Source organism: Aotus nancymaae, unplaced genomic scaffold, assembly GCF_030222135.1.
Source record: "Aotus nancymaae isolate 86718 unplaced genomic scaffold, 86718_ANA_hifiasm-v0.15.2.pri h1tg000020l, whole genome shotgun sequence".
NCBI classification, from domain to species: Eukaryota; Metazoa; Chordata; class Mammalia; order Primates; family Aotidae; genus Aotus; species Aotus nancymaae.
Window position 1 is genome coordinate 70,479,448 of NW_026988432.1, and position 14,932 is coordinate 70,494,379.

General features: G+C 37.1%; 1 protein-coding gene across 6 annotated transcripts in view; it reads left to right on the forward strand.

The window, feature by feature from the left end:
- RNMT (RNA guanine-7 methyltransferase) overlaps positions 1-14,932 on the forward strand; it is a 39,610-nt gene that overhangs the window by 2,946 nt on the left and 21,732 nt on the right. For 3 of the 6 annotated variants that reach the window (XR_010343653.1, XR_010343655.1, XM_012472523.2), the window contains exons 2-6: positions 1,554-1,681; positions 2,127-2,585; positions 5,439-5,574; positions 10,724-10,849; positions 13,879-13,991. Coding sequence is in view for 2 of the 6 variants with exons in the window: in XM_012472523.2 (XP_012327946.1) it covers positions 2,169-2,585; positions 5,439-5,574; positions 10,724-10,849; positions 13,879-13,991 (792 nt within the window). In the remaining 4 variants the exon portion in view is untranslated. Of the gene's footprint in view, positions 1-1,533; positions 1,682-2,126; positions 2,586-5,438; positions 5,575-10,723; positions 10,850-13,878; positions 13,992-14,932 lie in introns of those variants that run through there. The other 3 variants (XR_010343656.1, XM_012472527.2, XR_010343654.1) reach the window with 2 other exon arrangements.

The window sequence follows — 14,932 nt, forward strand, 5'->3', positions numbered from 1 at the left end:
ATGTCACATCTGTGGTATCATAAAAGTAGATGATATAAGTAAAATTCATGCTTAAATCTCACTAATTTTAGTTAATAATGATAGCTAAAGGTAAATCACATTGCTTTAATTGAATTTAAAGCCAATTTGCATTAGGAAATCAATGACAGAGGAGGAGAAATTGGAATTTGATAAGGCGGTAGCTGGTTTTTCTAGATAATGTTTTTAAGTAGTTATTCTGAAAATTACTTTTCTGATTTGTTTTTGTTGTTGTTCTCTGATTCAGTTCTATTTGGCACCTCTTGGTATTTTGTTACCTCAAATGGTGGATAGTGAAAGCTCGTAACCCTTGAAACCCTTACCCATTCATAGTGACTTGTTACCCATTCCTTTAAGCAACTTGCTTTCTTATTCTTTTTCTTTATTCAGAAGACTTTTTTTTTTCCAAGCACAAATACTTCCTTCATGACAATGCTTTGTGTTTTTTTTGTTGTTGTTGTTTTTAAGTGGGTTCTCACTTTGTTGCCTAGGCTGGAGTGCAGTGGCACAATCACAGCTCACCATAGCCTGGACTTCCTGGGCTCAGGTGATCCTCCTCCTTCAACCTCCTGAGTAACTGGGACTAAGGTGTGTTCTACCATGCCCAGCTATTTTTTGTAGAGATGGGGTTTTGCCATGTTGCCCAGACTGGTCTCAAACTCCAGAGCTCAAGCAGTCTGCCCACCTTGACCCCCCAAAGTGATGGGATTACAAATGTGAGCCACTGTGCCCAGCAAAAGCTTAACTTTTTTAAAGACAGAGTGTCATACTGTCGCCCAATCTCTGCTCACTGCAATCTCTGCCTCTCAGATTCAAGTGATTTTCCTGCCTCAGTCTCCTGAGTAGCTGGGATTACAGGTGCCCGCCATCATGCCTGGCTAATTTTTTGTATTTTTAGTAGAGATGGGGTTTCACTGTGTTGGCCAGGCTGGTCTTGAACTCCTGACCTTGTGATCCGCCCGCCTCAGCCTCCCAAAGTGTTGGGATTATAGGTGTGAGCCACCTCACCTGTCCAAAAGTTTAACATTTTAATAGTGGTATATCATCTTGAAAATATAATTTACATTGAGCTTCTCTGTAGTAGAAGGTCAGTAAATTTGTTGAATGACTTAATAAATGAACCACCATGATTCTTGCCCAATAGATAGTTCAGTTATTTCTCTCTGTCCCATCTTATGTAGGTCCAAGAACATATTTGAAAGAGACTTAATGGTCATCAAACTGCTTGCTGAGTCCTGAAACTTTTCTAAAGCCATTTCTCCTCTCCACTTTCAACCTAATTGGGACATCCATTATGAAATATGATTTTGGAAGTTCTTGCTGTAGAATCCCAAACCTTTTCTGTTCTTGATGCTTTTAGTGTCCATAGGCCAAAATAAATATAACAGTTCCATTTATTAAGTAGTTTCCCCCCGAAGAATTTAAAAGTATTTATGTTCTAACAACTTTGTGTCTGTTAAAAAATTAATACACATAAATTGGGGGAGAAGGTAATGTTTGTGTTTTCTTGATTAGTCACAATTCCTTGCTAACAGGATGTGTGAACCTATTGGGTACTGTACAACTTCGAGCCTTGAAATCAGATTAGGCACCACCAACCTCATTTCCTGTTTCACCTTGAATTTCTGTGATACCAAAATCTGAGCTTCACAGTCACTGAAAGGTATGTAGTACAATCTGTGTACAATCTATGTCTTTGGAACTGTGCTGTACTTAAACCTGGTAGTTTCTGTGATTATCTTCCACATGTTAGGTCCTTTGGTGCCTGTTTGTTATGGTGCCAAACCATGCAGTTTGGGAACCAGGGTTATAGGGTAAGGATCAGGACAGAAAGGGAACTAGTACATGTGTATCTCCACTTCATTTGTCAGCTTTAACGCCAACAGTGACTTTTATGAGTAAGATTGTAGAACTTTGGAGGGATTATAATTGGTACTACCATATTCAGAAATTCATACATAATATCAATTAACATTTTTTAATATTCTCTCTACAAAGAGATTTTTTTTAAAAACTCCTAGTTGGTCAAATTCTAGTTAAAATTGTTTTAAAGTCTTAGCATTAGTGTTTACAAGTAGTATAATTTTTTTTTTTTTTTGCCATTCCAGTTTTGGTTCATGAAGTTTCACCATCATTTCAAGTAATCATAAATGGCAAATTCTACAAAAGCAGAGGAATATGAAAAGATGTCTCTTGAACAGGCTAAAGCATCAGCAAATTCTGAAACAGAGTCTTCATTCAGTATTAATGAAAACACAACAGCTTCTGGGACGGGGCTTTCTGAAAAGACTCCTGTCTGTGGGCAAGTAGACACAGCAAGAAAGAGAAAAGTGTTTGAAGATGATTTTGTAAAGGAAAGTTCCAGTTGTGGGGAAGACACTCCATCCAAGAGGAGAAAACTTGATTCCGAAATTGTCCCAGAGAAAAAAGATTATGGTGACGATGAAGACAATTCAGAGAAAAGAAAAAGAGAAACTGAGGATGTTCTAAAAGATGAATCTTCTACTGGAGATGGCACTCAAAATAAGAGGAAAATAGCACTTGAGGATGTTCCTGAAAAGCAGAAAGTATGTTCAGTGTATTTTGTTTTATTCATAATAGAATATGTAAGTTTGAAATGTGGAACATCTGTGGAATCATACTGGTTTTGACATAATAGCTTAAGAATTTTTTTTTTTTTTTGAGATGGAGTCTCACTCTGTCACCCAGGCTGGAGTGCAGTGGCACAATCTCGGCTCACTGCAGCCTCTGCCTCCTGGGTTCAAGCAGTTCTTCTGTCTCAGCCTTCCGAGTAGCTGGGACTACAGGTGTGTGCCACCACACCCAGCTAATTTTTGTATTTTTAGTAGAGACAGGGTTTCACCATGTTGGCCAGGATGGCTCAATCTCCTGACCTCGTGATCCCGTGCCTCAGCCTCCCAAAGTGCTGGGATTACAGGCATGAGCCACTATGCCTGGCCAAGAATGTTCTATTTTTAATAAATATGGTCTTAAGACAGAGCAGGCTTTTAACTCTTATGATTTTTGTTAAGGTGCAACATCACCTGCTAATGAGATAGATTTTTTTTGGTTTTTGTTTGCTTTTATTCTCAAGTGAGATCATCTTTATTTTATTTTAGAATCTTACTTAGCTAGGAATGGTTTTTTTTTTTGAGATGGGGTCTTGCACTGTTGCCTAGTCTGGAGTGCAGTGGTGCAATCAAAGCTCATGGCAGCCTCAACCTCCTAAGCATAAACAGTCCTCCCCTCCTATAACTAGAAACTTGAAAGCTAGTTTGCTCTGTTGGTATTTTTAAAAAGACTAGAGTATGACATCCAAATGATTTACCTATTTTCCTTTTTTTATTAGGTGTTCATCTACAGTTTTTTTGTCAGAAGTTATCAATTAAAGGGATAACTTTTAAACTCATACCTAGCTTTACATCCCTTTAATGTAATTCCTTAAACTGTTTTCAACTTTTTATTAATGTATTTAACATACGGTTTTAGTTAAGTGAATGCAAGTGCCTAATATTTAGCAAGGATATTATAGAGCAAGTTGCTTTCTTCTGGAAATAGCACATTAGAAAGGAATTGGAGGCAGAATCTGGAGTTAGTGGAAAAGAGTACTTTAATGAGTGAATAAAATTCTACCATTGACCCTTATGAGGAAAGAGACTAATAAGTGAGGCTTTTGTCATTAATGGAGTGTGAATTCTTATAACAGAGAGGAGCTTGTATTTTTTGAGACAGTCTCACTCTGTCACCCAGGCTGGAGTGCAATGGTGTGATCTTGGCTTACTGCAAACTCCATCTCCTGTGTTCAAGCAATTCTCCTGCCTTAGTCTCCCAAGAGCTGGGACTACAGGTGCCCACTACTACGCCTGACTAATTTTTGTATTTTTAGTAGAAACGGGGTTTCACCATATTGGCCAGGCTGGTCTTGAACTCCTGACCTTGTGATCTGCCCATCTTGGCCTCCCAAAGTGCTGGGATTACAGGTGTGAGCCACTGCGCCTGGCCAGGAGCTTGTATTTTAAACATAGTTTTCAAACTTTTACTAGCCCAGAACCCCTTTTTCTAGTGAAAATCTTACACTTAAACCTGTTATGTAAAATGGGGGAAGGATTTGCTGAAAGGCCTTTCAGCATATCAGTGAGATTCAGCACTTTGGCTGAAAAGGGAAGGAGGAGGATCTGAAGCCCTTTACCTATCATGTCAATTTGACAGGATTCCTAGGGCCTCAGGAAGCCCAAAATTGAAAACTATTGGGTTATATATAACATAAATAATGGCATTATCATAATAGAAATCACTAACACTGAAACACTGAATTCTAATCTCTCTTTTTTTTTTTTTTTTTTTTTTCCATTTTTTCGAGACAGAGTCTCACTCTGTCACCCGTGCTGGAGTGCAGTGGCCTAATCTCAGCTCACCACGACCTCCACCTCCAGGGTTCAAGCGATTCTCCTACCTCAGCCTCCCAAATAGCTGGAATTACAGGTGTGCACCACCATGCCCAGCTCATTTTTATATTTTTAGTAGAGACGGAGTTTCACCTTGTTGGCCAGGCTGGTCTTGAACTCCTTACCTCAGTGATCCTCCTGCCTGGGCCTCCCAAAGTGCTGAGATTACAAGTGTGAGCCACTGTGCCCAGCCTTAATCTCTTTATATACATTATCTTATTTAATTGTCACAACAGCTTTATAATAATGTAATTATAGCTTATTCCTATTTTATTCCCTTGTAGAAACACTGAACACTGACCATCATTTATTGAACTGAATAAATTAGAACTCTGGAAGAGTACTGGGTTTATTAAAACATTGACACCAAAATTATACAGATGAAAGATCAAAATGAAAATTTTAAACCTAGAGATGTTTTTCAAAATAGGGGGATATGGTTTGGGTGTGTCTCCACCCAGATCTCATCTTGAATTGTAGCTCTCATAATTCCCACATGTGTGGGAGGGACCTGGTGTGAGATAATTGAATCAAGTGTGCTCTTCCCCCATACTGTTCTCCTGTTAGTGAATAAGTCTTACGACATCTGATGGTTTTATAAGGGGTTTCCCCTTTCACTTGGCTCTCATTCTCTCTTGCCTGCCACCATGTAAGACCTGCCTTTCACCTTCCACCATGATTGTGAGGCCTCCCCAGCCACATGGAAATGTGAGTCCATTAAACCTCTTTTTCTTTATAAATTACCCAGTCTCAGGTATGTCTTCATCAGCAGCGTTAAAATGAACTGATACATAGGGACACAGAAAACAAATCTTATGTCTAATGATAATGAGTGAGACTTCTTTGGTTAATTGCCATAACTTAGTGAAGTTTACTAATTCTAGTAGTAGTTTATCCATTCACAGGTCAGATGTTCTGAGGCTTATTTTTACCATGTTCTGATCCTTGATTTTTTCTATTTTCTTATATTTTCAGAATTTAGAAGAAGGACACAGCTCAGCCGTGGCTGCCCATTACAATGAACTTCAGGAAGTTGGTTTGGAAAAGCGTAGTCAAAGTCGTATTTTTTACCTAAGAAACTTTAATAATTGGATGAAAAGTGTTCTCATTGGTATGATTGTTTTTTGCTGTTTAGCTTGCAATTTTTCGTTTTAGCTTATGTTTCCTTTTTTTCTCCCCAATGGTTTAACCAACACCAAGATACTGAGTCTTTAATTACTGTTCATTTAATTAGCAAACCTTGATAGACTCACTCTATCAAGCTAGAGCTAAGACTAGATCTTGAAGATAAATTCTTTTAATATTTATTTTTGGTTGACTGTGTAAGATTTTACTGAGTGTTTAATTGATTATGTTAATCAGGCTTTCAGAAGGCAATACACTTTTTTTAGGCGCCTTAATTAAGATTACCTAGTACTATTAAGTAATGGTTTTATTTCACCTTGATAGTTTTGGAGCAGCCGCATATTGTTGGTTAAACATTCAGGTTTCATTAAGTCAAGAAATAGGCAGCATCTTGATTTTTTTTACCTCTAGACCTTCAGTTAGTTGATAAAGATCATGTGTATTACCTTGAGGATAGATAGACATTCAACATTCAACTTTATTGAGCCAACATTTTATCTATAGAAACTCACCTTTGAAATTAAAATGAAAGTGAGCAGAAAAAAATATGATTCAGAAGACAGTTATTTTCAGTGCCATAAGATAGGGTGAAAAAAAGGAATATAATTATTGCTCTGTATATAAACTTTAAAAAGTAGTGTGTTTTAAAATTTTTCATAGTAAAGATTTTTTTTTCAAGCCAGTCAGAGAAGAAGTGAGGATGCTTTCTTAATTATGCTAGGAAGAATCAAATGGTTTTTCCTACAAGTTTTGATGATAATTTACTAATTTTCAAAGATAAATTACCGATTTTGAGAAGTATTGGGAATAGGAACTAACTAGGCTTATTTTGAACACATTCACTTGTTTTTAACATTCATATGTTAAAATAAGATTTATTTGACTTTGCCGTGTGTCAGCTTAGGCTAAATGAATGTTCAATTTTTTTTTTTTTTTACAGTAATTTAATGGCATTTTCAGCCTTTACTCGCAAGGTTCTCGATTGACCCCCATCCTAATTTCTTTTCAGTCTTTCTCTTCCTTTTTTATCCTCAGTGATGCAGATAACTTACTGGATTTGTTTATGAATTATTATTCATGTTTTTTATTGAATAACTTTTTTGAGTTCATATTTTCCATGTTATTTTTATAATCAGAAAAGAGGTATTTTTTCTAAAGGACTGAAGTCAGACTTGGCAAAATTTTCTCTCAAAATATACAGGGTATTCCTTCTTCAGCTGTTCTAGCAGCTCTCTTGATGTATGCTTTGCTGTCTGCACCTGTCTTAATGTCCTAATGCAGTCAGTGTGATCTGTGCCCTGTGTTCTCTGGCTTTTTCCTTTCTCAAGATCATTCTTTGTCATTCATTTTCTTTCTTCTTGGTGCTTGTAGCTTGATAAGTAGACAGTTGTCTACAGTTCTTGAATGTGATCAAGGCTTTTTTGAAAGAGTTTCTTGATGATTTCCTTTCTCATTAGTCTTACTGTATAGAAACAGATTTTATAATTGCTGTTTTTTACTCTTTCAGTATTTTTATGCTATCAAGATTCATGGCAGAAAGTTAAATATTGTAGAACACTTATGCTTCTGTTGACATTAAGGTCCTGCAGACAGTGAAAGTACTTGTACAGGATATTTTAGCCATCAAAATAGTACACACCTGAGCTAGAAAGTGTTAAACTAATGTGGTTTTTGTCTTTGGTTCTGTTTATATGGTGAATTACATTTATAGACTTGTATATGTTGAACCAGCCTTGCCGGGATGAATCCTACTTGATCATGGTGGATAAGCTTTTTGATGTGCTGTTGCAATCGGCTTGCCAGTATTTTATTGAAGATTTTTGCATCTATGTTCATCATGGATATTGGCCTGTAGTTTTCTTTTCTTGTTGAGTCTCTGCCGGGTTTTGGTATCAGGATGATGTTGGCCTGATAAAATGATTTGGGAAGGATTGCCTCTTTTTGGATTATTTGGAGTAGTTTCAGAAGGAATGGTACCAGTTCCTCTTTGTATGTCTGGTAGAATTCGGCTGTGAGCCCATCTGGACCTGGGCTTTTTTTGGGTGGTAGGCTCTTAATTGCTGCCTCGACTTCAGACCTTGTTATTGGTCTATTCAGGGTTTTGACTTGATGCAGAAAAGGCCTTCAACAAAATTCAACAGCCCTTTATGCTAAAAACCCTCAATAAACTAGGTACTGATGGAACGTATCTCAAAATAATAAAAGCTATTTACGACAGACCAACAGCCAATATCATACTGAATGGGCAAAAACTGGAAGCATTCCCTTTGAAATCTGGCACTAGACAAGGATGCCCTCTTTCACCACTCCTATTCAATATAGTACTGGAAGTTCTAGCCAGAGCAATCAGGCCATAAAAAGAAATAAAGGGTATTCTATTAGGAAAGGAGGAAGTCAAATTGTCTCTATTTGCAGACGACATGATTGTATATCTAGAAGACCCCATTGTCTCAACCCAAAATCTCCTGAAACTGATAAGCAACTTCAGCAAAGTCTCAGGATACAAAATCAATGTGCAAAAATCACAAGCATTCCTATACACCAATAACAGACTTAAAGAGAGCCAAATCTAGAACGAACTGCCATTCACAATTGCTACAAAGAGAATAAAATACCTAGGAATACAACTAACAAGGAATGTAAAGGACCTCTTCAAGGAGAACTACAAACCACTGCTCAGTGAAATAAGAGAGGACACAAACAGATGGAGAAATATTCCATGTTCATGGTTAGGAAGAATCAGTATCATGAAAATGGCCATACTGCCCAAAGTAATTTACAGATTCAACGCTATCCCCATCAAGCTACCAATAACCTTCTTCACAGAACTGGAAAAAAACCACCTTAAACTTCATATGGAACCAAAAGAGAGCCCGCATAGCCAAGTCAATTCTAAGCAAAAAGAACAAAGGGGGAGGCATCACACTACCGGACATCAAACTATACTACAAGGCTACAGTAATCAAAACAGCATGGTACTGGTACCAAAACAGAGATATAGACCAATGGAACAGAACAGAGGCCATGGAGGCAACACAACATATCTACAACCATCCGATCTTTGACAAACATGACAAAAACAAGCAATGGGGAAAGGATTCCCTGTTTAATAAGTGGTGTTGGGAAAACTGGCTAGCCATATGCAGAAAGCAGAAACTGGACCCCTTCCTGACACCTTACACTAAAATTAACTCCAGATGGATTAAAGACTTAAACGTAAGACGTAACACCATAAAAACCCTAGAAGAAAACCTAGGCAAAACCATTCAGGACATAGGCGTAGGCAAGGACTTCATGACCAAAACACCAAAAGCATTGGCAACAAAAGCCAAAATAGACACATGGGACCTAATCAAACTCCACAGCTTCTGCAGGGCAAAAGAAACAGTCATTAGAGTCAATCGGCAACCAACAGAATGGGAAAAAATGTTTGCAGCTTACCCATCTGACAAAGGGCTGGTATCAAGAATTTACAACGAACTAAAACAGATTTACAAGAAAAAAACAATCAAGCCCATTCAAAAGTGGGCGATGGATATGAACAGACGCTTTACAAAAGAAGACATACATGAGGCCAACAAACATGAAAAAATGCTCATCACTGGTCATTAGAGAAATGCAAATCAAAACTACATTGAGATAGCATCTCACGCCAGTGAGAATGGCGATCATTAAAAAATCTGGAGACAACAGATGCTGGATAGGATGTGGAGAAATAGGAACACTTTAACACTGTTGGTGGGAGTGTAAATTAGTTCAACCATTGTGGAAGACAGTGTGGCGATTCCTCAAGGACCTAGAAATAGAAATTCCATTGGACCCAGCAATCCCATTATTGGGTATATATCCAAAGGATTATAAATCGTTCTACTATAAAGACACATGCACATGAATGTTCATTGCAGCACTGTTTACAATAGCAAAGACCTGGAACCAACCCAAATGCCCATCGATGATAGACTGGACAGGGAAAATGTGGCACATATACACCATGGAATATTATGCAGCCATCAAAAATGATGAGTTCGTGTCCTTTGTAGGGACGTGGATGAACCTAGAAACCATCATTCTCAGCAAACTGACACAAGAACAGAAAATCAAACACTGCATGTTCTCAATCATACGCGGGTGTTGGACAATGAGAACACATGGACACAGGGAGGGGAGCACTATACACTGGGGTCTGTTGGGGGGAAATAGGGGAGGGACGGCGGGGTGTGGGGAGTTGGGGAGAGATAGCATGGGGAGAAATGCCACATATAGGTGAAGGGGAGGAAGGCAGCAAATGACATTGCCACGTATGCACCTATGCAACAGTCTTGCATTTTCTTCACATGTACCCCAAAACCTAAAATGCAATTAAAAAAAAAAAAAAGAAAGTGTTAAACTCAGTGATAAAGACAAGGAAAATGGATCTAGGATTCAATATTATATCAAATTTTAGAATTGTTGAATACTTACCTCGCCTGAAAATATTAATATGCCTTTAATTGCTGTTTGAACAATTTGCCTATTGATATTTGGGGGCCTACTGCTTTTATCTGTTGGCTGTTAATGTCATTTAGTAGACTGAGATCTACCAAATTCCGATATTGCTAAAACTAAAAGATATAGTGCTTTTCTTTTTTTTTTTTTAACTAGTTCTTATATTTCTCTTGGTAGTAAGCCTGACATCTTTGATAATAATCAAGCTCTTTTATCATTCCATAACAACATTTATTTACTTATTTGTATACTAAGGTAAACACCTAGCTGTGGAAAGAGACAGCTACCAAAATACTATGAATAGTTTTTCTCATTGTTACTTAACTTCTTCTCTCATTTTCAACAAGTATTGTGTTGTCTTGTATTAATTTGAATTTAAATATCTGCTATTTAAAATTCATTTTTGAAAGTAACATTTAAAATCCAGCCTTAATTTTCCAAAACATCAGACACATACTTTTTAATGATAGAAGATCAGATTAATCAACTCTTAGTCATATTTTTAGATACTTATCAAAAGTTACAAATTACATAAATGGGTATGTGATAATTTATGTTAATATTGGGCAAAAGATAGGTTAATTTAGAGGTAACAGCTTATACTTTACTAAAATTGAAGAAGTTTATTGTGACCGATTTCTCTCTTTTAGGAGAATTTTTGGAAAAGGTACGACAGAAGAAAAAACATGATATCACTGTTTTGGACCTGGGATGTGGTAAAGGTGGAGATTTGCTCAAATGGAAAAAAGGAAGAATTAACAAGCTAGTTTGTACTGGTAAGGCAAATAATAGTATGGGATAGTATAATTTATAGTCAGGCAAATGGAGAATAATGAGGATCGTATCTAATTGCAAGATATCTGGGACTATGCATGAGATGGGATTTTCAGAAAATCAGGGCCAAACGCTGTGGCTCACGCCTGTCATCCACTACTTTAGAAGACTGAGGTAGATGGGTCACTTGAAGTCAGGAGTTTGAGACCAGCCTGGCCAACAATGTGAAACCCTGTCTCTACTAAAAATACAAAAAATAGCTGGGCGTGGTGGTACACACCTGTAATCCCAGCTATTCAGGAGGCTAAGGCATGAGAATCGCTTGAAACCAGGAGGCAGAGGTTGTAGTAAGCCGAAATTGAGTCATTGTACTCCAGCCTGGGTGACAGAGCAAGACTCTATCTCAAAAAAAAAAAAAATTTAGTTGCAAGACTTTCCTCATTGTTTTATGATATGATTAATAAGCTTGGGATAACTTTTCCTTCCCATAAGCAATGAAGCTATCAGAGGTGATGGAGTCATGTCTAAAGGGCAGAAAAGGTTTCCATTGGATAAAATAGAACAATTTGAACGTTAAAAAAACAATAGCAGTTGGACACATCAAATCAAGAAAAAACACTGTTCACCTTTGGAGGTTGCTGAGAAACTTACTATTCTGAAACTTATAAATTAAGGGGAGGGAATCAAACATTTGTAATCAGATGGTTGAAAAATTCTTTTTTTTTAATCAAATAAATAGAGGAGGAATGATAGAATTAGAAAATCATTTTTTTCAGTCTCAATGAAATGATAGATCTAGGCAATAATTTATTTCTACTGCTGAAGCCATTAGGAGAAAAGTTGATAGGAATGTAATGAATGAATCAATCAGTTACCTTAGCCCAGTGATCAGTCTTAACACTGAAGTGGGACAAGCAGACATCAGTATCTTTCTGATGTGGTGAGTTAAAAGAGATATATAGCCCTACTACTGAAGTACTGCCTAAATTGGCAGCTCTCAAATTTTTTGGTTTATAAGCCCTGTACACTTAAAAATTACTGAGGATCCCAGAAAGCTTTTTTGTATGTAATTATGGTAAGTAGCTACTGATATTTACTACATTAGAAATTAAAGCTGAGAATTTTGAAAATATATTTTAGTTCATTCAAATAAAATTTAGTAAGAAGGCTGGCTTTTACATATTTGCAAATTCCTTTAGAGTCTGGAATTTCAGGAGACAACTGGATTCTCACACCTGTTTCTTCATCCAATATGTTGTGATTTTATTTTGGTTGATAAGTAGCTGTAAAATAAAGGAGTATTTAAATAGCCTTTTTTGATAATTGTAGATATTCCTATTTGTTACTACATCAAAACTCAATAAGTGGTAGTTTCTTAAATAGTAGTTACTATATGGAATCTGAAACTTACTGATGAACTTTTTATACTGTATAACATTAAAATCCATTGATCTGTCTTATACTTCCTGCATGATTTTGTAGTATTTGGAAAATATTCTTCACTAAGATTATGCAGATCTTGTAATTGTTGAGAATCAAAAAATCACTGCCAATCAGAAAACTATTGGGAAGAAGTTCATCACACAGTGATCAGTGCAAGTTTCTCTGGATTGTAGTTCTTGAAAGTCAGTTTTATTTTTGGCAACAAATACACTGTGCATTATTTCCCTTTAAATCAGCAGTCCCCAACCTTTTGGCACCAGAGGCTGGTTTCATGGAAGACAGTTTTTCCGCAGAAGCAGGGGATGTAATTCCACTTCAGATTATCAGGTGTTAGATTCTCATAAGGAGTGTGCTACCTAGCTTGCCTGCCACTCACCTGCTGTGCAGCCTGGTTCCTCACAGGCCATGGATCGGTAGTGGTTTGTGGCTCAAGGGTTGGGGAACTTTGCTTTAAGTGACAGGCTCACTTTGTTTATTTTCAAGAAAATGTGTGCCAGATAATCAAGTCTTCATAACCATAGTTTGTCATTCAAGTCAAAATGATTTTCTCAGAAAAAATGTGGCCAGTACAGCTCAAAACTCAGAACAGGCATATCAGTACTATTCTTGAAGATGACCATCAAACTTTGTTAGGTTGCAGAAATGTTTTGTTACTTCCGATTTCATCACACAACATTTTTTAAAGTGTGTATTCAAGACTCCAGGTTTAATAAAATTAATTTTCACTGCTTTATCAAGGGCATTCTTAAATAAAACTGGCTTTTCCCCCCTACCTATTGTATAGTGGTGAAGAATACATGAAGTACTGCCAGTACTATTTAGTGCTGCTACTTTGTATTTGTGATAAGATCCCAGTGTTTTACCTAATGTTGCCTTTACATCATCAGTGTGAACCTTAAAACAGGGAAAAGGGCAGGCTGAGCACAGTGGCTCATGCCTATAATCCCAGCACTTTGGGAGGCCAAGGAGGGTGGATCACTTGAGGCCGGGAGTTTGAGACCAGCCTAGCTAACGTGGTGAAACCCTGTCCTTTACCAAAAATACAAAAAAAATTAGCTGGGCATGGTGGCACACACCTGTAATCCCAGCTACTCGGGAGGCTAAGGTATGAAAATCACTTGAACCCGAGAGGCGAAGGTTGCAGTGAACCAAGATCACACCATTGCACTCCAGCCTGGACGATAGAGCAAGACTCTGTCTCAAAAATGGTGAGGGGGTGGGGGGGAGGGGAGAAAAGGGCAAATAACATTTTTTTATAAAAATATACACTTGATATTTCCAAAACTGGGCTTAGTAATGTTAGGTTTTGTAATTCAGATTGAATAACTTTCTGCTTTTTACTTTGAATAAGTGTTTAAAAATCATGGTAGAACTTTTCTAGCAGCAGTACCTATTGAGAAGCTTTTAGTTCCTTTTGAAAACTGATAGGGTATTTGCATCAGAACAAAGCCCTTTTATTTTAAAGGAAATAAAACTTTTTTTACTGGTACTAAAGCTGACTTTCATGCTAGAGTTTATCAGTTGAGATCAAGGTCTAGATTTCTGGCATTCTGTCTTGATACTTACTAATATCCTTTCATCCTATCAGATATTGCTGATGTTTCTATCAAACAGTGTCAGCAGCGGTATGAGGACATGAAAAATCGTCGTGATAGTGAATATATTTTCAGTGCAGAATTTATAACTGCTGACTGCTCAAAGGTACAGTTTCTTTGGTTGATTTATTTTTTACGTTTTTAGTTTGGATAAATAATTTGTTTTAAAAATCAACTCATTCTTTACTTTTTAACAAAAATTTTTATTCTATTTTTTTGAGACAGGGTCTCGCTCTGTCACCCAGGCTGGAGTGCAGTGGTGTGATCTCAGCTCACTGCAACCTTTGCCTGCCAGGCTCAAGCAATTATTCTGCCTCCCACCCTCCTGAGTAATTGGGACTACAGGCACATGTCACCACACCCAGCTAATTTTTTTTTTTTTTTTTTTTTTTTTTTTGTAGAGACAGGGTTTTGCCATGTTGCCCAGGCTGTCCTCAAACTCCTGAGCTCAAGTGATCTGCCCGCTTCCCATAGTGCTGGGATTACAGGCATGAGTCATGGTTCCTGGCCACCCATTTTTTTTTAAATGTGTTTTGAAACTTTAAAAACCTTGGGACATGCATTTTCACTTTCGACTGGAAATTCTGTTATGATGAATTCCCTTAAATGACTCACTGAACACTTATAATTTTTTGCTTTTAATAATTTGAATTGAAATTAGTTGTTGCTTCTCTGTTCTTGGACATCATTTATTTTCCAGTATTTTGAAATATAACTGAACTTACACTTTGTTTTGTTCACCTTGTAATTTATTAGTTGCCCAACATATCAGAGCCTGTTTGTTTTTCTCTACCTTCCACCTGTTTCTGAATTTCTTATAAAGAACTGCAGAGGCACTTCAGGGGTGAAAGTCTCATGAACTTTTTGTTCTCCATTGACTTATTGGCTCATTGAACTGTTAAAGATACCTTTAATCATACACATTTTGTTTGAAGTTTGAAAGTGAAAAAGATAAATGGGAGTATACTGCCAGAAAGTTATAATATCTTTAAAACATTTTTGCATTTTTTAAAAAGCGCCAAAGATCAGGTGTTGTTTTTTAATCCA